General features: G+C 39.0%; 1 protein-coding gene across 3 annotated transcripts in view; it reads left to right on the top strand.

Moving 5' to 3' along the window:
* The window catches only part of WASL (WASP like actin nucleation promoting factor), a 49503-nt gene extending 31428 nt beyond the window's left edge, over nt 1-18075 (top strand). The window contains exons 5-12 of one of the 3 annotated variants that reach the window (XM_062609712.1): nt 1709-1732; nt 6763-6931; nt 8484-8526; nt 8885-9038; nt 12174-12688; nt 13892-14000; nt 15371-15462; nt 16197-18075. In XM_062609712.1, the coding sequence (XP_062465696.1) occupies nt 1709-1732; nt 6763-6931; nt 8484-8526; nt 8885-9038; nt 12174-12688; nt 13892-14000; nt 15371-15432 (1076 nt within the window). In that variant the 3' untranslated portion in view covers nt 15433-15462; nt 16197-18075. Of the gene's footprint in view, nt 1-1708; nt 1733-6762; nt 6932-8483; nt 8527-8884; nt 9039-12173; nt 12689-13891; nt 14001-15370 lie in introns of all 3 variants that reach the window. The other 2 variants (XM_062609711.1, XM_062609714.1) reach the window with 2 other exon arrangements.
* The last annotated feature ends 7860 nt before the right edge of the window (nt 18076-25935 follow it).

Genomic DNA, 25935 nt, shown 5'->3' with positions numbered 1-25935 from the left:
AGGAAGTGTTTAAATGTCTTGCTTTGTTTTCCACTATCTTTTCTCATGAACTCTTTCTTCTAATGAAAATGGTAATGGATTCCCTTGATTCAGCACAAGGCCACTTGACACTTCCTATGAATAACTCCTTCTTTTGCCAGCTTCCCATCCTGTGCCAAGTGACTTGCAGTCAGTCCTGTATTCTTGTTTGCTGTGTCTGAATTGTTAAATAAAACTCCAGTTATGTTCCAGAAGTTGAGTTTGCATTTGGTTGTTTTTTGGTTTTGGGTTTTTTTTTACTTTATTTTTGGCAGCACAGCATCAGTGGTTTCTTATGCTGAATATTCTAGGAAAAGAAAGCACAGGGTTTGGGCAAAAGCCTTTTTTCCTTCCCTCTCTCTCAGACCTGATGCCTTTTGCTGAGGCACCTTGGCAGAGGTTCTCCACCTCTGTACATAAAACTAAGCTGCTGTGAGCTAAGAGGCAATTGTCTGTCCTTAGGAGGCTTGCTCATTAAAAGTTTATTCTCAAGAGGTTTTACTCATCTTCCTCTGAAGGTTTGATGACCTTGACAGGTTCTTTATTCCTATCTAAGATCAGCTGACTGATACAAGGCTGACTTGCCTCACATGCTTAGGATCGTAGATTATTCTTTTTTAGTATTGTTAGGACAAGGTCAGCACCATCTGTGGAGGCACCTTCTCCATTCCCCGTGTGGTTTTGTGTCTGGAAAAATACAGTATGTTAGCTTTTCTGGGACCTGCTGTAAAGTGAAACGTATGTTACAAATTCTTACTACAAAACTCTTGTGAGTCCCTGTTAGATTTCAGATAATCCAGTTCTGAAAGGAAATTCCTTAGAGAGCCATGCTTTTTGGTGTAGTGAGATGACAAGCTGCTTGCCCATATGTGTACTGCTAAGTCCAAAATTCTTAAGTGTGTGTGTGTGTAGGTACATGAATAGTGTAACTGTGTACTGGGGTTTTGAAGGATGGCTGCAGGGTAGGTAGATGCTGTTTGTAGTGGATAGATACTAATAGTAAATGAGGGAAATCTCATTTAAAGAGTTTATTATTATAGGCTGAGAACACTGAAATGTGAAATGTTTACAACTCCATTTTAAATCATCAAGCCAAATTCTTCATGATCTGTGAAACAGCATGGCATTGTAAATGGTATATCAGATTAGTACTGAGATTCTGGTTCTGTTCCATATTGTTTATCTACCTGTTGGATAACAGATGAGGTGTCTTATTTTCTTTGCATAAATCAAAAATAATTATAATGTCTTTTAGGTTCTGTGGGAGAACAATACTGTATAAAGGTGCCAATTATATTTCAAATGATGGAACAGTCTCATTTAGTGGAAATCGGAAAGCATAATGTTTCAAAAATCTTGCTTTGATAGACTGTACCAAAACAGCTGCTTTTCTTAACATTGCACCTTACTTTGGAGTCAAAATGTGTGGAACCAGCTCAGTAGTTATTACGTTATACTCCTACTCTATTTGAGCATTCAAAATCAGTGCTTATTATCTAAAACTGGGGGGTTATTTTTCTGTAATACTTTTTTAGGGTTGGGTTTTTTTTTTAAACTGCACAAGCAGGCTTTAAGGATATTAATGGATTCTTGAGTTCAACATCATCGAAAGCTTCACCTGAAATGAAAATACAGAATGAATTCTTCCTGTGAGACCTATGAATAAACAGCTCTTTCTTTTTTTCAACAGAGAAAAGACGAGACCCACCAAATGGTAAGCTTTTTGCATGAGTCACTGTATTTTATTTTTTCCTATTCCTGTCATTTAGTGTTTATGTATAGCTTTGGTTTGGACTTGTTCAGGATAGTCGTGTGGTGGCAAAAGCAGTAACCTCTTATTCTGGAGGTTAGTATTTTTGTTTTGTTTCTGTTCTTTGGTATTTGTTTAGTTGTCGCTTGAAAGATCTGTGGCTTAGCTGGCTTTGTAAAGAATGTTTCTGGAGGAGCGTGTTTTGTTGCAAATAGGACAGAGGCCTTTCAGCTTGAACTGAGAAGATAACTTTGTACCTTGCATTTGCTGCTTGTTCTTCAGAGTATGCCTGTGTAGGATCAGTAGACAGAACCCTGATGATATTTAAAGTTGGCCTATTTGTCTAAGGACAGGCATAATGATGACAGTTTTCATAGAACATCCATAAAATTTCAATTTCAGTGTATCTAGCTAACTAATATAGCCCTTTGGTCACATGTCATGGTTGTCAATATTAAACTTTTTTTACATGAAGGATTATTTCAGTCTGTCTGTATATCAGGAATATGTCTCACTGGCATGAAGATCAGGTTCCTCAGGTGATCATCATATGAAATTGATGGAAGGAGTCAAAATTATGTATCAATTTGATCCCATCATTTTTAATCTTCTATTCTAGATTCATCTGAAAAAAGCACATCAATGAGTATTAAGTTTGAAGTCTTTGTAGTACTGAACTGTAAGTGGCGAGGAGAAGCAGACAGGCCAACCCAGTATGGGTGATAAGCAAACTTCTACCTTATTTGTGACACAGTTCACATATATATAGGAGTGGTATTCAGCCACTCCTTCTTGGCACAACAGTATTGGTTAGCCCCCCACAGCTTCCTCCACATTCTCCTCCCATGTCCGGTCTCCGGTTACCTGTGGGGGCCACCCCCTGCCTTGCTTGCACAGTCCTCCAGAACTCTATGGTCCTGCTCTTAGAGTCATTCTGCAGCACTGAACTCACACTGAAATTAAAAAATTATTTCTCCTGTGATATTTCTGTTAGTGATCCAGATCATAGGTCATATCCCTGTATCTGTTAGTTTGCTGCTTGAGCAACAGTATAGTCAACTGATCATCTGAGGTCCCCTTATGGCTTGAAGTGGTAGTCTTAAATTTGTACTAACCAAGATACCCAAGCATCTTGGTGTAGGTCACCAAAGAGGTAATCCTTAACAAATCCTGAATTATGGGAACTACTTACATCTTTTTTTATCTAAACAAAACCTCCCTCATGTGGAATACTTCTAAAAATATTACTCTTTCATAGACATTAAATTTTGAGGACATTCAGGCAAGCATCAGTTTATGCCAGGCATTTTTTAATATTGATTTCTTCAGCTGAGACTGGGTTGTTTAGTTTAGAAACATAGTAATACCATCCATGATCATCTTACCAGCTTTTCTGAGCTTTCAGCAGGTTTTGACTGTTCTGCCTCTTGAGCGACATTTGCTTCTGCTCATCTGAAGAGCACATCCCTGATAGCAGTGTCCACAGAACAGATGGGAATTGAAACAGCAGTGGTGACTCTGTAGTGCCACCTCCCACAAAACATTTAGCATTTGTCTCTACTGTAAATGTTACCAACTGTAACACAAGCATTTTTTTCATCTAGTTTGTCAGTGGTTGAAATAAGATTTAAGAAAACTACACCTGTAAAAACTAAGCTTGCAAAAACTTTTGTCCATAAAACAGACTCCATAATTCATGCTGTAAGACCTCAGGCAAAAACTGTGTGATTTGGGAGGTTTTTATTGGTTTTTTGGTTGGGTTTTTTTGAGAAAAATACATACTGAATTTGCAGTTTTTGGTCCTGTGCTGTTATCCTGAATATTGAAGACATAGATTTATGCCCATAGATTTTACTTTCCACGTGTATAATTACCAGTCAGAGCTCTCAGCATCTCTGCTTTCTAGTACAGTCTTTCCCTGGAACATCCACATACTCTTTCACAACCTGTCCATTTTTCTTTTCTGATTCTGTCAAATTCTGTAATTCCTGGCAAAAAGTTGTGTGGTCATGCCCTCTGTAGTCACAGGTGAGGCATGGTCAGGGTGTGGGTTTATAGCCTCAGGTGGTTGTATTCTATACAGACTTTGCCTTTTAGTGTTTGAAATTCAGGCTACAGGAGATCCATACTATCAGCATGTAACTGGGGGGAACCCACCAAAAAAGCAACTAAATTGTTGGAGGATCAGCTGCTTTTTTTATTTACTCTCTGTATGCAGTGAAATTCTCTTGGAAAACACCACCACAAAAAAAAAAAAAGGAACACCTGCTTTTATGTCCTGGGTATCAGTGCATAATTACCTTTAAAACTGAAAAACAAGAGCAGTCACATTTCTGAACTCACATGTTCCATGCTTGAAATACTGTGGGGAATTTTGGTTTAGTGGGGTTGTTTGTCTGGATTTTCTGCATACGTTGAAGCTGCATGGAAAAAGCACTCTCTTTTCAGATGACATTTTCAGTGGTATGGATTTAAGATTTTTTTTGTGGAATTGCAGGGTTTAAAATCAAATCGGCATTAACAGTTATGTAAAATGTTTTATTCTGTAATTTCCTGGGATTTATGTTCTACGCATTTGTAACAGCTAGGTCTCTTTATGCAAATAAAGAGGAGTTACTGCCGTTGAACTGACCTCTTAGTGGAATTCTGGACAAAACAAGGATCAAGGATTTGTCAGAGAATTAGGTTTTGAGGGAATCTTTAAGAACCATGTGGTAGCATTTAATTTCAACTATTAACTAGAACAGTTTGCATTTATAGTAGGGCTGTCTGTAGTCTGGGACAGATGTCAAGAGAGGTTCTAAATAAAATACAGAGAATTTCCTAGAACTAACATTTCAAAATGTTTTGTACTACATTTTCTGGAGCTCCTTCCGAAGATGTCACGGATATTGGTAACAGTGGATGCTTAAGGCCACTGTACTGTCAGGTACTTCCTAATGATGAGCTCTATATGCCTCTTTCGCCTTCATTTATTGACCTGTCCACACCTGATGGGGAAGGTGCATGTCTTATGATGGGAAAAATTTTACTGGATATAAATATGGCAGTTCTAGAAGAGTACAAATCTTTCCAAGGCTCTTTTATCCCTCGTGGACATCTAAGGTCTAAACCTGATGGTAAGAAAAAATTTTGTCTTTAAGAATTTACTGTGATCTCTTGTATAAATATTATTATAATCCAAGGAATCGGACTATCAATTCATAATTTGAGCTCAGCTGAATAAACACTGCAGAGGTGCACGTTTCTTTTTGAACATCAGTACACCTGGTGAAAGTACAAATATCAATATAATGGGTGAAAGTAGAGAATATAACAGAGAAAATTAATAGGTGATTAAAGTGGAAATTAACTCCTACAATGGTTTTGTATCCAATGACATTAAGACAGTAATTTTTAATTCATCCTGAAGATTTTTTACGTAACTCCACTTGTTAAGTTTTGGGTTGATAATACTCGGTGATGAATGAATTTAATGCTAACTTGAAGTGAACTTAACAATGCAAATTGTTTTGCATAGTTGTAGGTGGTCAGTTTGTGCTTTGGTATTTTCAAAGGACTGTTGTTTAGATCGTAACATTTCTAGATCAAAGCATTTCTGCTTAGCAGAAAACACAAGAAATTCTTCTCCCTGTGGTTTTAAGTCTTGTCATTTAAGACTCCTGCAGGAATGTAGGCATTGTCGTATGTTTTTAGATTAGTTTTGTCTAGCCTGGTGTTGCATTTTTGTTCTTGTTTCTCGTTCTAGCTAGTACTCGGTGATTCCCACTAAGGTGTTAAACTACAAATGTCAGCTGTGTTATCCGTTGTATTGTCTGCTTCTCTTTTCTGATTTGGAATTTGGACTGTGAAACTTAATGCTTGTTGGTCCCTTTAGAATGCTTAGAGGACACTGAATTATCCATACAAAATGCAGTTATGAAAAAATAGTGTCAGAATAAGGTTTGGATTTCTCAAATTCTAATTAGACTTTTTTAATCATCTGCTCAGTAAGACTGGATGCATGGGTCTTACTTTAATTTGCTAACCATCGGGTTAGAACTCACAGATAAGTAGAGGATGTTCTCAAACTATTTCTGGCCAAACTGACCAAAATGGACTGCTTAATCTCATTCTTCCACACCTGAAATCACTTGTTCTTTTTGTAGGTTTCCTTAAAAATATGCATATGTATATACCTACATGTGTGTATGTATATATGAAAAATGCATAAATTGCCTCTTAGTATTTAAATACTACTGTCGCTTAAGTCAGGAATTACCTTCTAAAACTAAGCTAAAAAACTGGGTGCAAAACATGCTAGGTACGTTTATTTGCTAGTATTGCGCAAGTAGCATAATACTAAAATTGGCAGGAATATAATTCAGGTGTGTTTTAAACAACTAGAGTAATAATTCAAAATTGTTTATAATGAAGAATGAGGTTTAAAATTATGAATTATGTTCTGAGTGGTTAATTTGTATTTCTGGTGCTGTTTTTATGTCACTGCTCTTCAAGCTCTGTTTCTTATCTGGGACTTCTGTTATTTTTCAAACCTGTCAAAGAGTAAGGCATAAGAAACCCTGAGTAGTTTCATAGATACTCTCCTGTATTTGAAGAAAACAGTGTGTCCACTTCTTTGATCTTGTTTAGGATAGTAGCTGTGCTGTACCTTCAGTGTGTCTCATTCCATGTGTTCTGTACCTGACAGCGCTTTAGTTTAAAATTACTTTCTTTGCCTAATTTGAGGCGGGGGGGGGAGCAGACACCAACCCCAAACCAAATTCTAGTTCAGAAAATTTTTCCGACATTACTCTTGCAGTACTTTTTTTTTTTCCTTCAGCAAATAACTTAGCCTGTGTGTCTTGACATCCAGAACCCAGCTGTATGCACTTGGCATGTAGAGCTGTGGTTACAGAACAGGTATTTTACACTCAAAAAAACCAAAAAGTTTGTAGGTTAAATATGGACTTGTTGAAACACAGCAGTAAAACTCCTGTACTTTACATTCACAGGCCCAAATCTACCAATGGCAACTGTTGATATCAAAAACCCGGAAATTACAACTAACAGATTTTATACTCCACAAGTCAACAATATTTCATATACCAAAGAAAAGAAGAAAGGAAAAACTAAAAAGAGAAGATTGACGAAAGCAGATATTGGAACGCCATCAAATTTCCAGTAAGGACTTTTTTGAGTTTGGGTTTGCTTTTTGGTGGGTGTGGGGGTGTGTGTGTGAATTACGCTTGCAAATGCTCAAGACTTGAATGTGTGACTGTTGTGTGTACCATGAACTACAATGAGTGCTAGCTGGAGTGTTGTGGAGTGTAAAAGCAAGTTAGCTTATACACAGGTGAGGAGTTTACTGCAGCTGTAAACAAAAAGTAACTTGCTATCCTAAAAAAGGAAGAAAATTAGCGGTATAGAGGTATGCCTATTGAAGTGGTCAGCTCAGTGCAGACTCCTATTCAGCCTCAGTGGTCAGCTCCTTGACGCTTATTCTTACAGCAGTGTCTGCTTAGTCAACATATGCAGGTCCTGACTTGTCATAACAGTGGAAATGAAATAGCCATATTTTTATCTCTGGCTTTCTGCTTACAAACTGACTCATTTGGGTACATGGTGTAGTACCCATACCTTATTGGAAGTACAGTGTGCTTGCATACACCTCTTGGAGTGGGTTGCATTTTCTCTAATACCATTTTTTTATGTATCTTTAATCTTTTTGAGTAGTTGTAGTTTCATTTTAAGCTTCACTTTCATGAAACTTGGTTTTGGTCACTTTACTGAATTAACTATTGTTTCCCTGAACTATAATTTGGTATTTTAATCTGTTGGCTATTGCTAAAGCAATAAGGAGCTTTAGTTACAGCAAAGATCAGTTTCTGTGAAGCATTAAAAAAATCAGTGTGAGGTTTACATGCCAAAAGTGAATGTCTTGTTCTTTTGGACTATTATTTTGTATCACTTCCACTGACATACTTTCACAGAATAGTACTCCATAAAAGTAACTGGCATTACCAGTTACAGTAATGTTACTGCACAGTGTGTTGAGAGAGTGCTCTGTAGAATGGGATAGTGGACAGGAAGTAAAAGGAAAGATGGGCTAAAATGCTTCCCTAGTATCATTTGTACGTTCTGTAGCCAACAAGCAGTTGCATGAAGTAGCTTGGAGGGGCAGAAACTTTTCTGCCTTTTTTAGCTGATTATAGCATCGCATAAAAATAATAATTTAATAGACACATGAAATGGAAGATGGCAGCTGAAAACAATTCTGACTTTACTTTGAAAGATGTAAATGGGAGAAGGGTGATGAGAGAACAAACAACTCTGATGACAGGGAGGGGTGGTTTTCCACCTGCATGACACTGAAGACCTTGGCAGTAGCTTGAGTCCATTTACTATATAAAGACTAAACTCCTTCCTTGATCTCTGTGCAGTCCTTCCATCCCCATCCATATGCACACCAGGGGGGCATAGAACCTTCATGTTTTGCCACAGACTATAACCTAAAGGGGGAGACCCCACTTGGTCTTTTTGACCTGATGAAAAGTGGGAGTAAAGGAAGTTCTACTATTCCATTCTCAAGTGGAGCACTGAGGATTAAGAGTTGCTTAGCGTCTTAATGAGCCTGGAGTTAGAAGCTGGTAATAATGTCAGCTTACCTTGGTGTCCTGTTTTAGTTAACAGGGTCATTTTTATGCTGATTAATTGAACTTTTCTATTTTTTTAGACACATTGGACATGTTGGTTGGGATCCAAACACAGGTTTTGATGTAAGTAATTTAATAAGTTATTCAAGACGCTGAATGATTAAAAGTTGTGGATGCTTTTTAATGCAAAGTTGTGAAGATTGCCTTTAAATAAACATAAATGGTGATTTTTATAGTATGATGCAGACATAGAGAGAAGCTGACATACAAGAGAATAGGAGGGATCCGGGACTGAGGGGAAAAGATGCATAATTGAAATTTTTGTGCAAGGTACTTCTTTCTCCTAAACCAGTCTTTCCTGACATATATTTGGCTTTGCTATTCTTTTAACTACATGGGTTGTTTCTTTTTCCAGTGCAATTGATACTTTTAAAGAATATTCTATTTCAAGCTACTTAAAACTGATGAATCTTACTTGCAGGTGAACAACTTAGACCCAGAATTGAAAAACCTGTTTGATCTGTGTGGAATTTCGGAGGCTCAACTAAAAGACAAAGAAACTTCAAAGGTCATATATGATTTCATTGAAAAAACAGGAGGAGTGGAAGCTGTTAAAAATGAACTGCGCAGACAAGGTGGGATTCCTTTTATTTCCACGTAAAAACTAGCAGGGCATTTTTTGCCTTAAGGATTAGAGTAGAAACCCTTAATGATGAGCAATTTTTATTTCTTTTCTCTGGACTTCATGTCGCAGTTGCACTAGTTTTCATAAGGTTTCTGTGCACCTTACACTATGTAAAAATGTCCATGCATGACCCATGAGAGTACTTGTTCCATAAAGAGTAAGGGTCTTACCTATGTCAGTGAAGTAATTTCCAGTAGCATTTAGTCTGGCTGCAAAACTATGCAGTATGCTCAATCCATATTTTTCAGAATGTGTATGTTGCATATTTATTTATAATCTCAATCTTATAAATAAGTTAAAATCTTAGAAGCGATACTGCTGTTGTCAGTTACAGGAGTAGTACATGGCTGACTGGTTGTATGCATGTTGCCTGTTTACCTTGGCAGCACTGTGTGATGACCCTTGCAACAGCTAGAGATCTGCAAACTTTACATGAAAATTTTTAAGGCTTTTTTTCTATTTTAAAGCAAAAAAGTGTGAGTTTTGAACAGGCTTCTGCTGCAGAAGAACTCCCAAACAAGCTATTCCCTTCCTAGCCTTTGAATGTGATCTCAGCTGATGCATTATCTAGTGGAACATAGCAAGTCAGTCTGAAAATTACACTGCCTACGTGAAACTTTAGGAAGTTTGCACAGAACACTTGTGAAGAGAAATAGGATATAAATGCCATTGAAATTATAGCAGTTTGAAGCAAGTGAGTAAATTGTTCAAGTGACTGAAGTGATACAGATTCAGGGGACAATGACTTGTGTACATTTATTTCTTAGGTCCCCCACGGTGGAGCGGTATGTATTTGAGCTGGCATCTAAGCAAATGCTTCAAAGTATTCATGCTGCTGTGTGATTTCTTTCCTAGATGAGAAACCTTAGTTCACAGCTGTTTGACTGCAATGCTAAAAATTACAGTCAAACTTCTTTAAATTGCAAGCAGAATTTCAGTTATGTTTGGGTTTTTTCTCAGTAAGAAATCTTCCAGTTTCTTTGTTTAATCTTAAACTCTGTTTAAATGCATACAGAGTTGTTGATCCTAGACTGCTGACCATAAAATTGGATTGGGAAGACTTGCCTTGGATTCTTATGATTAATTTAAAATACTTTTAAAATACTTATTTTTTTTTATGAAGTATGTGTTAATTTCACATTATGGACACTTGCATGTATAACATTGAAAGAAAAGCTGCCTCACCTTTTACATGCATGATGATACTTTGTGCTTTCTGATAGAGGCAGATAAAATATTCCAGTATTTCAGTGGATTTATCCACAATTACGTTGTTTGATGTGTAGGCTTGACTGCTGTTTGAAGTGTTCTTTCTTAGCTGAAACACATTTTTCTGTGTTTATTGCAAGAATTTCTGTGCTTACATATTGACTCTGCCAGGATGCTGACTTGAGAATGCAGACACGTTTTTCTGCTCAGATAGAAGTTACTTTCCTGGTTTTTTTCTGCCCTTTCCCTAGTTTTGGTACTGTTGATTGGGGGATTTTTAGTGACAATACCAACAACAGCAGATTTTTACAAACTTTTTTCCTTAATGGCAATATTCAGATTAGTGTGCATTTATAAAAAAACTAAATTATTTTCCTGTTTTGCTTGTACCATCTGTCTTGGGGGAGGGGGAGGAGGGAGAGAGGATGAGGTAATGGTGCTCCCTCCTTCCTCTTCCTCATTTCACTCAGCTGAAGGCAGACAAGCCTTATAAAAACTCCTGAACTCTGTTTCCACAGGTGGAATTGGGCAAATCTCTCCAGATACAATGCAGATAAACTCACAGGAAAACTTAAACCTTGTGTCCAAAATCTACAGACGCTGCAGACTCGTGACCACGCTATCTTTTCAGTAATACAGAAAAACTGTCTCTAGTGCTTGCCGAGTCAGTTATGTGTTAAAATACTGGCCTCCAGTGGCCCAAAAGGAAACTGCAGTCGTGTCAGACAGAAAGTGGTGGGATTTTTCAAAATCAGGAGCGTTGGCAGTATATCTCTTGGAAAATCTATGAAGTTTGAGAGGAGATTCTCCCAGTGTTGTTCTTTTGAAGGGATGGAAAAAGCCCAGAGCAGTTTGTGGAACTTAAGAATGTAACACATAATTTTAGGAGGGGTGTGTTTCTCTAGATGAGCAAGGAAGGAGGTGTTGAGGCACTTCGTCCCAATCCCTTTTATAAGCATATTCCCTCTCTACTCTGGTGCAGACATCCTGATTTCTCAGCATGTAACATGAAAGAGGTAATAGAAGTAGTAAAGAAGTATCTTCTTAAGTGCAATACCCTGTTCATTATCAATGCATGTGTAATTGTGAAGTTTTAGTTGTATATTGGCACCTGGGTTATTAAGTAGTTCTGTGCCAAAAGTACCATAAACCATTAGATGGTTAATGGAAGAGGACATGGTGCCATTTAAAATGCCATTAGCAGAGGAAGTACCTTTCAAGGCCACTTCCTATAGAAGTGATTCTGTGCATCGAGGTTTCCTTTCTACGGTCCCTGCATAAAGTTATTGTTGGGACTAATTTTCAGTAAAAGGAACTAAGAGCCAGTTTAGGCTGCATCATAATGCATTAGTGGTTTTTCTTGTTACTGGAAGATGTTACTTCAAAAAATACTTGTTTTTGTAATTCCCTAATAAAAGAATGGATAGATTATAAAGTGGAAATTCTGTATTTCATTTTAAGTGTATTTTCTAGAACCACTTTCTCTTGTCTTCTGTCCTGGGTCAATAAAATTTTAGAGGATTCTTTTGAAATTTTTTTCTGCATTTTGTCATGAGAATTTGAAACACTGTCACTGCCATAGAACCAAACAGAAATTAATGGCCAAGCTTGTTTTGTCTTTTTATGTATTGCACCTGCTTCCTGCGTGTTGATTCTTTTCCAAAATACACAACAGACATAGCAGCTATATTCAGGTTGGTTTGCATTGCTCTTAAGCATAGTTTATTAAGCTTAATCCAGAATTGGTAACATTTGCACAAGCACAGAGATCCTTGCAAAAGGCAAGGCAGTGCCTTTTCTCTTTTTCCTGCTAGTCTCTGAAATACTTACGGGTATTGAGTAACATGTAATTGCAAATTGTCTTGTTTCATTTCAGCTCCACCTCCACCACCACCGTGTAGAGGAGGACCCCCTCCACCACCACCGCCCCATAGCTCAGGCCCTCCTCCTCCCCCTGCTAGGGGCCGAGGGGCACCACCTCCACCTCCATCAAGAGCTCCCACAGCAGCACCTCCACCCCCACCTCCATCTAGACCTGGTGCAGCAGTGCCCCCACCTCCTCCAAACAGGATGTATCCTCCACCACCACCTGTGCATTCATCATCGGCACCGTCCGGCCCACCTCCACCGCCGCCACCGCCAGCAAGTGGGTCATCTGTTCCTCCACCACCTCCTCCTCCTCCACCGCCTCCTGGTCCTCCTCCACCACCAGGCCTTACTTCAGAGGTTGATCACCAGCTTCCAGTTCCTGCAGGAAACAAAGCAGCACTCTTGGATCAAATCAGAGAAGGAGCTCAGTTAAAGAAAGTAGAACAGAACAGTCGACCAGTGTCCTGCTCAGGAAGAGACGCACTGTTAGACCAGATACGGCAGGGTATACAGCTGAAATCTGTGAGTAAAAGCTGTTTCTCGTCTAGGTCCTCTTGGGACTTGCAAATGGATGCACCATTACAATATCAACACTAAATTGTTTCTCTGGTTTGGGCTGGATCATAACTTCAAGAGTTTTTGAAGTGATGCGTTAAACAGTAGTGTTGAGAAAATGTTTAGAACACATATTTACTATAGAGGAGTATTGGTGCATGAAACTATCCTTGTTTCAAACTCATTTTTCACTAAATCTTACAGTGGTGATACCATGGTATCATAGCTGTAAAGAACTTTTGCAAGAACTATGAAAGATTGCTGGTCTCGTGAATGCTTCAGTAAAATTGTCTATACAACTGCACGGCATGAGTTGAGCAGTAATGGTACTAGAAGGCAAACACTAGATCCCCTCATCTTAAAAGGGAGCTGTCACTGCAAACATTGAGGCTTGTCAGAATGTGTCTGGAAAACTGCCTGTCATGAGGGATGCCTCTGCTGTTCCTCTGCAGCTCAGGCTGTTTCAGGCTCTTACTGTTTCTTCTTCATATCACTGAATATCTTCAAAATAATTTTACCTGTAGGTCATTTTTTTGTTGTTGAGGGTTTTTTTTGTGCCATGCTACTGCACCTGAGGCTTCTGATACAGCAACAGTGTGAGGCCATGTTCCAGGCCAGGTTGAACAGGGCTTTAAACAAGCTGGTCTAGTGGCAGGTGTCCCTGCCCGTGTGAGGGGGTTGGAACTGGATGATCTGGAAGGTCCCTTCCAACCCAAACCATTCTGTGATACTGTGTTGATATTTATGTGCCATTGCAGGTATGTGGTATCAAAGCCTATTACTTTCAGAAGGAATTGGCAACCCAAAGCAGACCTGGATAACAAACCCCCAACAAGGAAGTATATTTTGTGGAATATACCAAGGATAAAATAAATAATGATTTTTCAGCCACGGAAGTCATGCCTGTACAGCTTTACTCTAGATGAGCCCTCGCTTCGTGAGAAGTCAGAGCTGAAATATGTAGTCTTGAATATGGACCAGCTACAGTTGTGTTACATGATGAAAGAGAAAAGGTTGATAAAACTTAGCTTGAGCTGAAGAAACAAAGTGCAGTTTCACTCTTCCTTCTGGCTGAAGGAAAAAATTCATTAATCTTACAAGGAAGTTTGTCTTGAAATACACAGGTTTTGTTTTGCTAATTGCATCTTTCTAATGTATCTTTATTCCAAGGTATCTGATGGTCAGGAGAGCGCGCCACCTACACCTGCACCCACCTCAGGAATTGTGGGTGCATTAATGGAAGTTATGCAGAAAAGGAGCAAAGCCATTCATTCTTCAGGTGAATCTGCGATTTTTTTGGCCTCAGAGTGTCAGGTTTTCAAGAGTTAACACTTCCATTCAATGTAAAAAGGTGTTGGGGAAAAAAAGCATGGATGTCAGCATATTGTAGGCAGACCCCTAATGTTGAGTTCAGTGGTTACTTCTTGCTACTTTGAATTACTGATGTATAGTAGTTTGCAGTAATTCTGAATTTAAAATGATTAATTAGGGCTAATATTCTTGTGAAGATTTTTATTTTAACTGACATATTTTTATCCACTACATGTCTGATAAAATAAGTTGTCAAAATATTTTTGGAAGGAAGGGTTTTCGTTCTTTTTCTAGAAACAAAGCTCTTGAAGATTTCATTTCTCAAAACTGTGCTTTCCAGTGGGCTTTGGATGCCACCTGCTGGATAATAATCAGATAACAGGAGTTACTCGACTAGTCTCGCTGAATCAACTTCTCACACTTCAGTGCTTGAAAAAAATAAGACTCCAAGAGGATTTGCATTTCTCAAATACCAGCTTGTAGTAAATGCAGTTCAGTAACTGCAGTGTAGCTGGTTACATCTCTTCTGTTTGGCCTTTGATACATTTTTCTTCCAGGTCTTACCTTGATACCAAATCCAAACTTGCAGTCTGCAGACTATTTGAACAAATACAGTATAGATTGTTGATTTGCTGCCCTGTTTAGTAATCTCCAGTTTTGGTAATTTATGTAAAATAAATGCCAGAAGTGTGCTAAATGCAGCCTTCCTAGGGAAGGAAATGCTCTTGCCCAACAAATAAGTAGCTTATTTTTAACAGGCTAGAATTTAAACATTATGCTGCATATAAAAAGAGGGGAAGGCTGAATGAAATTAACCACAAACATTGATGTTGATGTACATTACGTGTCTTAGAATATTCCAGTAGCCACACGGTCTTTAGTTCACGATTTTTTTCTTATCTGCTTGTACAGTAAACAGAAATCCCATTACATAGTAAACCTGGGGAAGCAGTTCTTACATTTCAGAAGTTACTCTGTCCTTGAAGTTTAAAACCCAGTCATGAACAAGCTGGCTCTCACATTTTCTAAGAAAGAGTAATAAGTAGAAAGTGTTAAATGAGAACTTCTCATTCTTTTTCTCATAGCAGAAAACAAGATACATTTTTCCTACATGGGGAGAGGAGTGAGAAAGGAAATAAATTACATTTAACTTTCAGCCAGCATCTGTCTAAACCAAATGTCACATCTAGCAATCTTAAAATAGCCTATTACCAAATGTATTCTCGTGGTGACCTTGAACTGATTGTTCTGTTTTCAGAAAGTTGTGGGAGAAATCGATAGCACTTTTGTCATGTTAATTCTGTGTGTGCAAGTGACTTGCTTTTTCTTGTCTTACAGATGAAGATGAGGATGAAGATGAAGAAGAAGACTTTGAGGATGATGATGAATGGGATGATTGATCATATATTATTATATATATTTTTTTTAAGGTGAATGATATACTAAACACTACTTTCTGTCTATGGATTCTGTAAAATTATCATGTAAATGTTCTACCAATTTGCTGTATATTTTTGTTGCCTTTTGCTTTTTTTATTAATCTGTGCAATACCTCATTTAATCTGTAAAGGTTTGTCATAATCCTCTACAAAGCTACTCCCTGTTAATGTGTGCAAGTTTACACCTGGATGATCATGTACATGTGAATACTTTCCATTCCATCAATAAGGGAGTTTAAATGTAATATGTGAGACTGACAAAAACCTTAATGTAATTTAGTTATAATGCAAGAAGGAAAACACTATTTTCATACCCTACTTTTTCTGTATCTAAATTTTCTTATTAAAACCTAGTATAGCACTATGTTCTTTAAGTGATGCAGCTCTTAGTTTATTTAGCCCCTTCATTTCAGATGCAGTGCTACATGAATGTTGAGGCTGGTTTTATCCTATTGCATGGTTTCAAATACATCACAACATTTATTTCAAACCTTAGCAGTAATCTTTACATAAAACAAGATCACCACAGAAATGCACAGCTAGTTGAGAAGGTTAGTTTGCCCTAACTGTAGCAATACTGACTGCTACTGAACAGCAGAAGTAATTAAATCCTTCAATTAGGGAACTCTCTATCTGAGGTTACAGGGTGGCTTTTTACGTTGTAATAGTTGTAAAGGCATCTTTGATGCAAGCAAGTTCAGTCTTTTTTTTTCTCTCCTTCCCAGCTCTTACTTCCAGAATGAAGAAGTGTAAATTACCGGGGGCTATACTGGAGGCTGGCAGTTGCTACAGTTCGATTTATTTTTAAAACCAATTTTACGTGGTTTTCAGGCTGAAGGGCTTCGTTTAATGCTTGCTTCAATAATGTTTAATTACTTTAAAAATTTGTAGGACATTGGTGTACTAATAAACATAAGTGGTATTACTTTGCAGTCTTTGCTTTATGGTACACAACAAATGCTGAAACACCAATCCTACATCCGTAAGGTTGGAAAGCCATTAACTCAGAATATACACTTTGAATAAGTACTGAACCTTATGGCAATATTCTGTCTTCATATGTTGGCTTTAAGACCAGGGATTGTGACGAAGATCAAGAACCCGAATTGCAAGAATAATATTTGAATAAGTGGACGGAAAGTGGGATTCTCATTTCACAGCTTGCACATTTATATAAATTGTACTTCGTAGTGCAGTAAACTTTGGCATATCTGCCTATTACAAAATATTAATCTATGCTATGTGGGTATTTAATATCTGCAGCATTAATACTGTACTTACTGTAATTTTCAGGTAGAAAATCTTTCTAAAAAACACATTATCTGACACAGAATATTTAGTTAAGTCAGTCATACTTGGAGCATAGTTAATGCATAGTGTCCTGGGTCTTTGACTGTAGTCAAGGTATCAAACTAAATTTAAATTATCAGAATTGTATTGACTGAAACCCAGTGTTGACCTGATCTTGACAGGCTGGACCTGCATGATACGGCTTGGATTTCTAACCCAGTTATAACCTAGTCTTTAGTGAATTAATGTAGTCATATGAGAAGAAAGGAAAGTTGCTGAAAAGTAGTGGGAGAGGTAAGGTTGTAGTTAAGTTATTCAGAGGATGCTGACTTTCTTCCAAGAGTAATTTAAGCACATAACTTCAGGAAAAAAAAAATTCCACGTGGTCTCACTTTCTTGCAGTAACTTTTGCATTGCCTTCTGCTGCTGGAAACACTTCCTACTGGCTTTGCTGCTGTAATGATGTGAGCATTGGATCAAGTGCAAGTGCAGCGTGGGGTGGCTAATGGCAGTGGAGTTAAGAACTCGTGTAAAGGAAATGTTTGTATGTCTTTCATATAACTTCTGGCACTGCTCCCTTATTTTTATTGCATATAGGGCGTTTTAAAATTAAGCAGATGAGGCCTAGAGGTTTTCCTAACATGTTACTTACTAGTTATGTTTAGCTCTTACGTTCCCAGAATTGGAGTTTCTGTAATACAGTTAATAATTAAGCATCACAATTCATTAATCAAATTTCTGTTCCAGGTTTTGGGAGCTCTGAAGTTACATTACTGAATAAAACTTTGATTTGTAGATACTGGCCAAAGAAAGCTTTTGATTTTTCTGTTTCTCTTTCTTCATACAAAAAGTACATTCACATTCTGTGGTGTCCAGGTTAATATTTACTTTAAAGTAGTGTTTGTACATGATGAATTTCAGGCACAAAGACTGCAGTGGCAGTTAAGTTACTCATAACTGCATGCTTCAGCACTCCGCCACTTGCACTATGAGCAGAAGATAGCATTTCATGATACTGATGCATTGTTGCTAAACATTGTAATGAAGGCCTCTTATATATTCTGGTTAAATGACTGTCCAGATAGCCTTAGCAATTAACAAACTAGCATGAGGCTTTTGTATCAACACTCTGTGTGCATAGACAATGTCAGCTAGCCACTTGTACGTTTGAAATCCGTAAGAACTTTTCAATCATTCAGTTTTCCATTTATCAAACTGAAATTTTTAGTATGTGAATTTTTGAAATGTACAGTGAATAGGATGTTGCACTGGTGGCAATTCATCATGGAGCATAATAAAATTAATTTGACCCAACTAGCGTAGAACTGTGTGGTTTTTAAGTGCTAATTGTGGCACAGCTTTTAAAGTAGATCTGCATATCAGTTATACACTTTAAAAGTAACTTTGGTCCCCTCGCCAAGTTCACAAAGCAGTAAATAGATGCTCTCTAGTCACAGTAGTTTTGGTGTCTCTGGAAAGTTGGATTGTGCTGCTGGTGAGTAAACACAATGAATAAGAATGTGACACCCTGTCCGGTCTCCTGGCAGATCTCATGGCTGCTCAGCAGCTTCTCTGGAAAGAGCTACTGCTGCAGGCAAGTGCAGTAATTCAGCAGCGTTTCAAGGTCAGACAAACATGGCTTCATCAGTAAACGCTCCAGAAGGAGTATTCAATAGTTAACTCTTGTCAATGAATGTACTAAATTGCGAGGTTTTTACTCCGTCTTGCATGGAGTAGTGTTTGAGCTCAGGGCACTTCAGCAGTCTGCCTTCCTCCTCCAAAGCGCCTCAAGACTCCAGCACTTCAAGTTTTTATCTGGTGTAGGCTTTCATTTGAAGTTGAGTACTTCTCTGATTTAATTTTTTTTTTAGGCCTTCAGTGCAAGGCAAAGTTGGAATTGTCACTTGCAGGATGTGCTGAGGTATATAATTATTTCCTCTCCACTTACTAAACAGAAACTTAAGATATGCTTTTAAAAGGCTTTTCTTCCTATTTCTTTTCTTCAACTGTGGTTATTTTCCCAAGTAAGGTGTACATAAAGAGGAGAAAGGAGGAGAGAGCCTTTTAAGACTGTTACCAATCCACTGCAACAGCCTTTATCTAATCGTTAGAGAAATTCCTGGTCTAATTAAAGTTCCTGAAGCTTAAGTACAGTGATAAGCAGCTTTATTTATAGAGAAGTGAAACTGGTTTAGGAAAGCTTAGAAGATACTAAGCCTCTGTCTCTCAAAGGGCCCGTGTTACCCTCTAGCACCGCAGTGAGGATTCCAGTTGCTATGTATTTGTTTACTGCCTGGAGTTTTCTTGTGAGTGAGAATTTGGAAAGGATGGGGTAGCATGAACTAGAACGTGAGCCATGGGGGTTTAATATCCACGTTTAAACGCGCTTGTCAGTGACGCCAGCTGGACTCTTCAGTCTTTGAACGTTCGAGGATGGATGTTTATGTAGTTGTGGAGGAGACTTGTATTTTTAATCACCAAACTGCTATGGCATGTCTGCTGTTTTGTGCTTGAAAAAATAAACCATTAGTTGTTTGAAATCATGGATCTGAAAGTAATTCAGATATACATTGAAAAGTAGAATCGTTTTATGAATGTTCAAAAATATGCAATGAGTTATTTTCTGCCAAATTTTATTTTGTGCTGAATTTTGCAGTATTTGCAGAGTGATCTGCTAAAATGAGCTAGAATAATAATGTGTCAGCTATTAAATTTTTTCTCTAACATAGTTTTGGGTGATACCTGCAGGACTTACCCATCTATAGGCAGCTTAATACGCTCCTAAAATTGTGAAGCTTGATATTTACATTTGTCGTGGGTTTTATCTGTTAGTCCTAACAAACATATGTAAAGGCCTTTTCTAGTGCTCTAAAGAGGTTTTGGAACCTCTTTGGAGTGAAGTTCTTGACCCATTACTTCATGTGTGTGTTTTGTCCATCCCTCAAGCTTAATCGTCTTTTCTGAGTTTTGCCACTCAAGCAGTATGAATTTTAGAGTCATACTTGAGGATTAGATTAAGGGAGGTAATGTTTTCTGAGGAGAAAAAAAACGTCAAAGAAGCTTTGAAAGCAGAGCAAGTTTGGAAACAACCATCACCAGGGTTATATTTTTGTCTGTGCCACCTGGGGGACACAATGCGATCTGGAGTTTAAAGCTGGAGAAATATGATAGTGTTTGTATCATATGTCAGGCACAAAGTATTTGCTTAAATGACATTGGCAAGCACACAAAATTGGGAATTGGCTCTTCTGGATGTTGATGCCAAAAACCAGGCAACTGCTGGAACAGTTGAGCTGGATTTGGAGCCCTTTGGTAGATGGGTTTTCCCAGATCATCAGGGTACAAGGAATACGGACTGACAAACTGTTGAGAAACTTGAATACTTTTTTAATTTGGGTTTTTGGGGGTGGGTTTTTTTTGGTTGGGTGGTTGGGTTTTGCTTGGGTTTTTTAGGGTTTATTTTCAGTAGGTGCTAGTACAGATTTTTTCTGTTTTGTTTTTTTTTTTTCTGGTTAGGATAGTCTTTTGGAGCAAAACAGTGCTTATTTCATCACCAAGCGAAGAAATTATCTTCAACACTTAGTCCTTGGTCAGGGTTATGCCTGTTCAGCTGTCAGCAGAGAATTTGTTTTCATTTTTAAATTCAAAATGAAATGGAAAAAGCCATCTAGATCCAGTTAACATGAAAGTTTCTGTGGTTGGTCTGAGGGTGATGTGTGTAAACATGAAGAGCAAGTGGCTAAAGCAGAAATCCACAAGCTAGTGTTCTTTTTGGAGGGCCTACATCAAGAATTTGAAGTTTTTACCTGTAGAAGCCTGTAATACCTATTCCTTAATGTTACCGAAACCCACCTGCTGTGCTGAGACAGGTAAGAGGAGGCGTTCTGGAAAGCAAGCGAGCTCCTCTGCTGCCAGTTGTGTTGAGCAGTGCTCGGGCCTGCATTTGATATTTTTGACCGTGCTAACAGTGGTTATCTGGTACAAACCAAACAAGTTCTTTGTATCAAAATAGGTACCAACAGCACGTGACAGGGAACATACAGTCCATGGTATTGCTTTTGCCTTTGTTTTTGAAATGGAGATGCTGCTGATTAGTTCTCAGCATCCTTCTGGATCCTACCTATGTTCTGTGCTGCCCTTTTCATATGCAGGTTGATGTAATTCCTGGATGAAATGCATAGCAGGATTTTACCTGCACCCTTTTTGCTTCTTCCCCATGTCTACACTTTGCCAAACAGAAATAATACGTATTTAGAAGCATTTATAGATCTCTTTCCCCAGACTTCAGTCTGAATGGCATACTGTGCTTTGGAGAGGGAAATCCTGATTTTCTTGGCAGGAGGTATCCCCACAGACTCTGTGTTCTTAGAAGAGTATTTGAATAAGGCACATTACATTGCTAACCTGCTCCTCAGCCAGGCAGCCCATCACAAGGGGACTACCCCTCATGGAGAAAAGAGCTTAAAAACCTACCATATGTTCCATATGAATTATCCTAATTCTAATGCAAGCTATCAGGTAAAGCAGAATTTTTATCTGACTAGGAAAAAAAGGAAAACTACAGACAAAATTTAAGACCTCAGCCAGCAAGATGTCTGTGCAGAAGGCACAGCCCTACCAATTTTGGTGCCAAAATGGAGATAAATACATAACCAAAAGTGTTCAGAGAGTTTAAAAAAACCTAGTCTGATTATGTCTACAAAAGGACCAATAGAGTTCAGTAAAGCAAGACAAAGAAGAGAAAAACTGTATGAAATCATTCTGTAATGTTTAAAGGATCCCTTTTGTGCTATAACAGCCTTCACGCTTCCCTTAAAGGAGCTGAGATATCTGACTCCTGCAAAACTAATGTCCTACCCAGCTAACCGAAGTGCCTCTTTCTCACAGACACATTCCCACATCTCATGTGGTAATCATCTCAAGGGCCATCTCATGGCCCTTACTACTCTAGGCCATTCTGGTCTTACTCCGGGACAATGTCTTATTCTGGGACAGCTCTCCAAACCTCTTGATAAAAATACAGTTAGCACAATTGCCTAACAAATACCATCAGCGGCCTGCGGAATGCAGCTGTGTGAAACACATGAGCCATTTCAAAATGAACAGAGGCTGTCCTAACATGGATTCCTATCTGGGGATAAAATGGTCTTACCTACATGCTTAGCTGAGGAATACTTGGAGGTATTAAATGACCAATAGAGAAAGCTTTGGGCTGATTGTCCTAATAGTGAGCAATATGAGAGGTGGGTGGCTGGGCAAAGGATAGCTGTAGTGATGCATTCTCCCAGGAGTCATCCCAACAGAGATAACTGATGGCACAGAAAAGAAAACAAAAGCTGGAATCTTTCTTTGCTGCTGGGCATGTGGCCTGGTTCATTGTGCGGCTATGGACGTCGGGCCATCAGTGGGCCTGGGCAGCGACCAGCCTGAATTCCTTTGGAAGTGTGATACAATGCGAGATCATTGCAGACCTTCGTGCTTCCTGACTTTCCCATAAAACTAGATTGTACATGCTTCCTTATGTCCTTCCCCAAGCCATTTTCAGCACTAACCTGTGGTCCATTCTTCAGATGTTCCCTCTCTGCATGGATAGAACTGGTGCCTTCTGGCACACAGTAAAAAGTCAAACCATCCTGTCCTGTGCCTCTGTTGCCCACCTGTGTAGTGGTAACAATCTCAAAAGTAATGCATATACATTTAGACCATGGTACTGCAGTCCAGACATGTGCCACTTAAAATAGTTTTAAATGCCATTTTACTTGTTAAAATGTAGTTACTTCAATTCTCAGAACAAAACCATCAGGTAACACTGCTTTATTTCTGCTAGGCCTGGTTTTCAGAATTGGCAGCCACTTTTAAGCTCTCAAAAAGTAAAACGAAACTTGAATCATGTCTAAAGCAGATTTAATCCAAGCAGTTTGACTATCTGTGTGTGCAAGTATTGGGTCATACTCTAGTGTGGCCTTAAACTGTGCTTTTGAATATTTCCTGTGTGATCCAAACACTGGAAACCCAGTCACAGCATGCAGTTCCCCTTGGATTTAGTTCTAATAAACTAAGTGAAAGACATGAGTTTTGAGACTTAAAGTTCTAGAGCAGTTGCTAATCCCCTGATTTGCAAGGCACATTTCATAGAATTGTAGAGTCAACTAGGTTGGAAAAGACCTTTAGGTTCAGCAAGTCCAACCTTTACCCCAGGACTGCCAAGTCCATCACTAAACCTTGTCACTGAGGGCCTCATCTACATGCTTTTTTTAACACTTCCAAGGATGGTGACTACCACTTCATTTGGAAGCCTGTTCCGATGCCATTACCTATCGCTTGTTACTTGGGAGAAGAGACCAACCCTTGCCTCACTACAACCTCCTATTGGGTAGTTGTAGAGAGCAATAAGGTCCTGTCCCGAGCCTTCCCTTTTCAAGACTAAACAACCCCAGTTCCCTCAGCCATTCCTCATCACACTTGTGCTCTAGACCCTTCACCAGCTTTGTTGCCCTTTTCTGTTACCCACGCCAGCTCTTCAATGTCTTTCCTGTAGTGAGGGGCCCAGAACTGAACACAGGATTGAACACAAGATTTGCAGCACACCCTCCCATAGCAGCTTTTCACTGTGATTGATGGTGTCAGAAGCTTAACTGATCCTGCACAGGGAGTCCTCTCTGGGGCAAGCCACCTGAGCCCTGGTGCGTGACTACTGCAGGCAGTGTTTGTACGGGCAGCAGCAGCTATGTACAGCCCTATCGTATGGCTGCTCAGCTCTGCCTGCATCAGACTTCACACCTTTCTCCCTGAAGATGTAAAGAACATTAGTTTCATGGGTGTCAGTCATTACAAAATCACCAGAATTGGTGCCCCTTCTGAACCCCTGTGGGTCTGCAAGGCCAAAAGGTACTGCAGTGCTGCTGCCATGCTTTTGGAAATCTCAGGGCCATGGAAGATTTCAAGTGCAGGAGGCATTCTGTTTATGGCCTAGATTTACTGCAGCCCTGCCTGTGCTAGCTCCTGTGGTTTCGTCTTACTGCCTCGTCTATCTCTATCATCTCTTTTTGAAAGGGGCCATCCTGTTTTCATCAGGGTGCACGTTAAAGCTCTGACTTTCTTTGAGGAAAGGCATCCAATAGCTTTGAAGTGTGTGATAATATTTTTGCTGCAGGATGCTAGTCACACTCTTACATCCCTCAGCCTCTCAGATCACCACGGGACATAAGGAGAAACTGTGACTAGACACAGCTACAATAGGATTGGTTTACTTTCCTCATTGTATTTCTTTTTTACTATTTGCACTTGATAAATACAACAGGCACAGGGTGAAACGTGTCAGCTATCCCAGCTGAACAATGTGATCCATGGTTTCTTAAAGCTGGTAGGTTTGACATGTATTTTGAGGTTCTAACGAAGATTTTGTTAATCTTTCTGCATAATTTTCAGTGACCAGCTGCACTGTCAATTTAGAGACACAGAGGTGGTCTTCCAGGAAACACAAGGGCAAATGTAGCTCTTTAAATCTGACCTCCTGGTTTATTACTATAAAGACAGTTGGGTTCTGCATCTATTCTTCAGCACTAAATTCTTCAGCATTAAAGAAGGAAAAAAGAAGCAATAACTTTGTCTTTCCTGTTGCTAATTTGGCTGCTAATTTCTGCCCAATGCAACTTCTTGAGGTGCTGCTGAACAGAAGCTCACAGGTGTGCTAACCCTGAAGTTTTTCATTCAGTTTAAATACTGGTTATTCTCTGGACACGTGTGCCAGCCTTTTGTCCAGGACCTCTAAGCGTTTTCCTAACACTAACCAGATAGGACTGCAAGAGGTTTTGTAAAGGGTTCAGAAAGTAAAATGTTACTCCTCAAGCTTTAAATGGGGAAGGCTCATTTCACCAAGGCTTTTTCAGAACTTGGTGGTAAAAGTACATGCCCTACCCACTGCTCCTGATTTCAAGCAGCATTACATTTTATCCAGTAGTGAAATCTTTCCACCAAGCTGTATTTAGAAATACTAAACTGGAGTGAAGTTATGGTATGGACTTAATCAGTCAAACTGTTGTGATGGTCTGGAAATAGATGGTAAGGGAGATCAGCAACAGCAAACACAGTGATGATGCTTAACTAGCAACAGTTTCAAGCTTAGAGAGGAGTATGTGTTTAATTGGTGTGATACTTCAACCACAGGTTTGGTAAGGAACAGCACCATTAGTTTGTAGAGAGTGAGCCCCCATGGGGTTAGTTTTGTAATGTTCATTGAGCAGCTCTCATGTACCATAGCTAATGGCTGGGGATACACAGTATGAGATTGTCTCTGCATTTATTCACTGTTTCCCCTTAAATGTATGCTGTCCCAGAGAAGCATGTAGCTGACATACAGAATAGAAGCTTACACTGCAGATGGGAGCATCTGAAGCAATCTGCACAGCATGTATGATCAAGACCCCCAGATTTCTCCCTCTGGAGCACGTGAGAGTTTGGCAGAGCTCACAGGGCAGAAACAAAGACTGGAATTACAGGCTTGAGAAGGGATTTGTTATGCTATCTGAGGCAGTGCCCCATTGCACTGAAACACATCAATCTTTATGAGAATGTATCAAGAAATACACAAGTTCATATTACAGTTTTGGCAATTCTTGCAAGCTGGCAAAACATCTGACCTTTGTAACAGCGGCTGCATAAAGGACATCATAGCCCCATGGTGCTGGAGGAACATTTGAAATACAAATCATGCTGATTCTGTGTGCTGCGTTATCTATCAGATTCCCTTTGGTAGAGAATTTTTAATACCAGAACAAACTTGCTTTCTCTGCTAGGCTGCAATCACTTATTTTATATGTGGTACAGGTGATTATGTTGCTGGTTTCCAATAAAACCTATAAAAAGGGTTTTTAGAATACAGAAAAGCAGCAAATCAATACTAAAATTGCTTTGTGGATTTTTTGCTTTTAGAGCCATTAATGCTCTAAATGCATTAATTTAGACTCATAGTGGAAGCTTCAGTTTTATCTTTATCTATCAGAGAAACCTCCCATTTATGATTACCACATCTCTAACCACCAGGACGGGACCCTCTACCTGAAACACATTCAGGGATTTAAAAGCCTGTGTGGTGTCTGCTAGGAAATGCATTTTCATCAGTAGCGAGACATAAGGTGAAAAGATGCCTTATTCTTTGTTCTGGTTCAGAGCCAG

This window comes from Pezoporus occidentalis, unplaced genomic scaffold, assembly GCF_034315485.1.
Source record: "Pezoporus occidentalis ecotype Australia unplaced genomic scaffold, CSIRO_AGI_Poc_V1 ctg14, whole genome shotgun sequence".
NCBI lineage: Eukaryota > Metazoa > Chordata > Aves > Psittaciformes > Psittacidae > Pezoporus > Pezoporus occidentalis.
The sequence above is the reverse complement of the archived record's forward strand: the minus strand, read 5'-3'. Positions and strand labels throughout refer to the sequence as shown.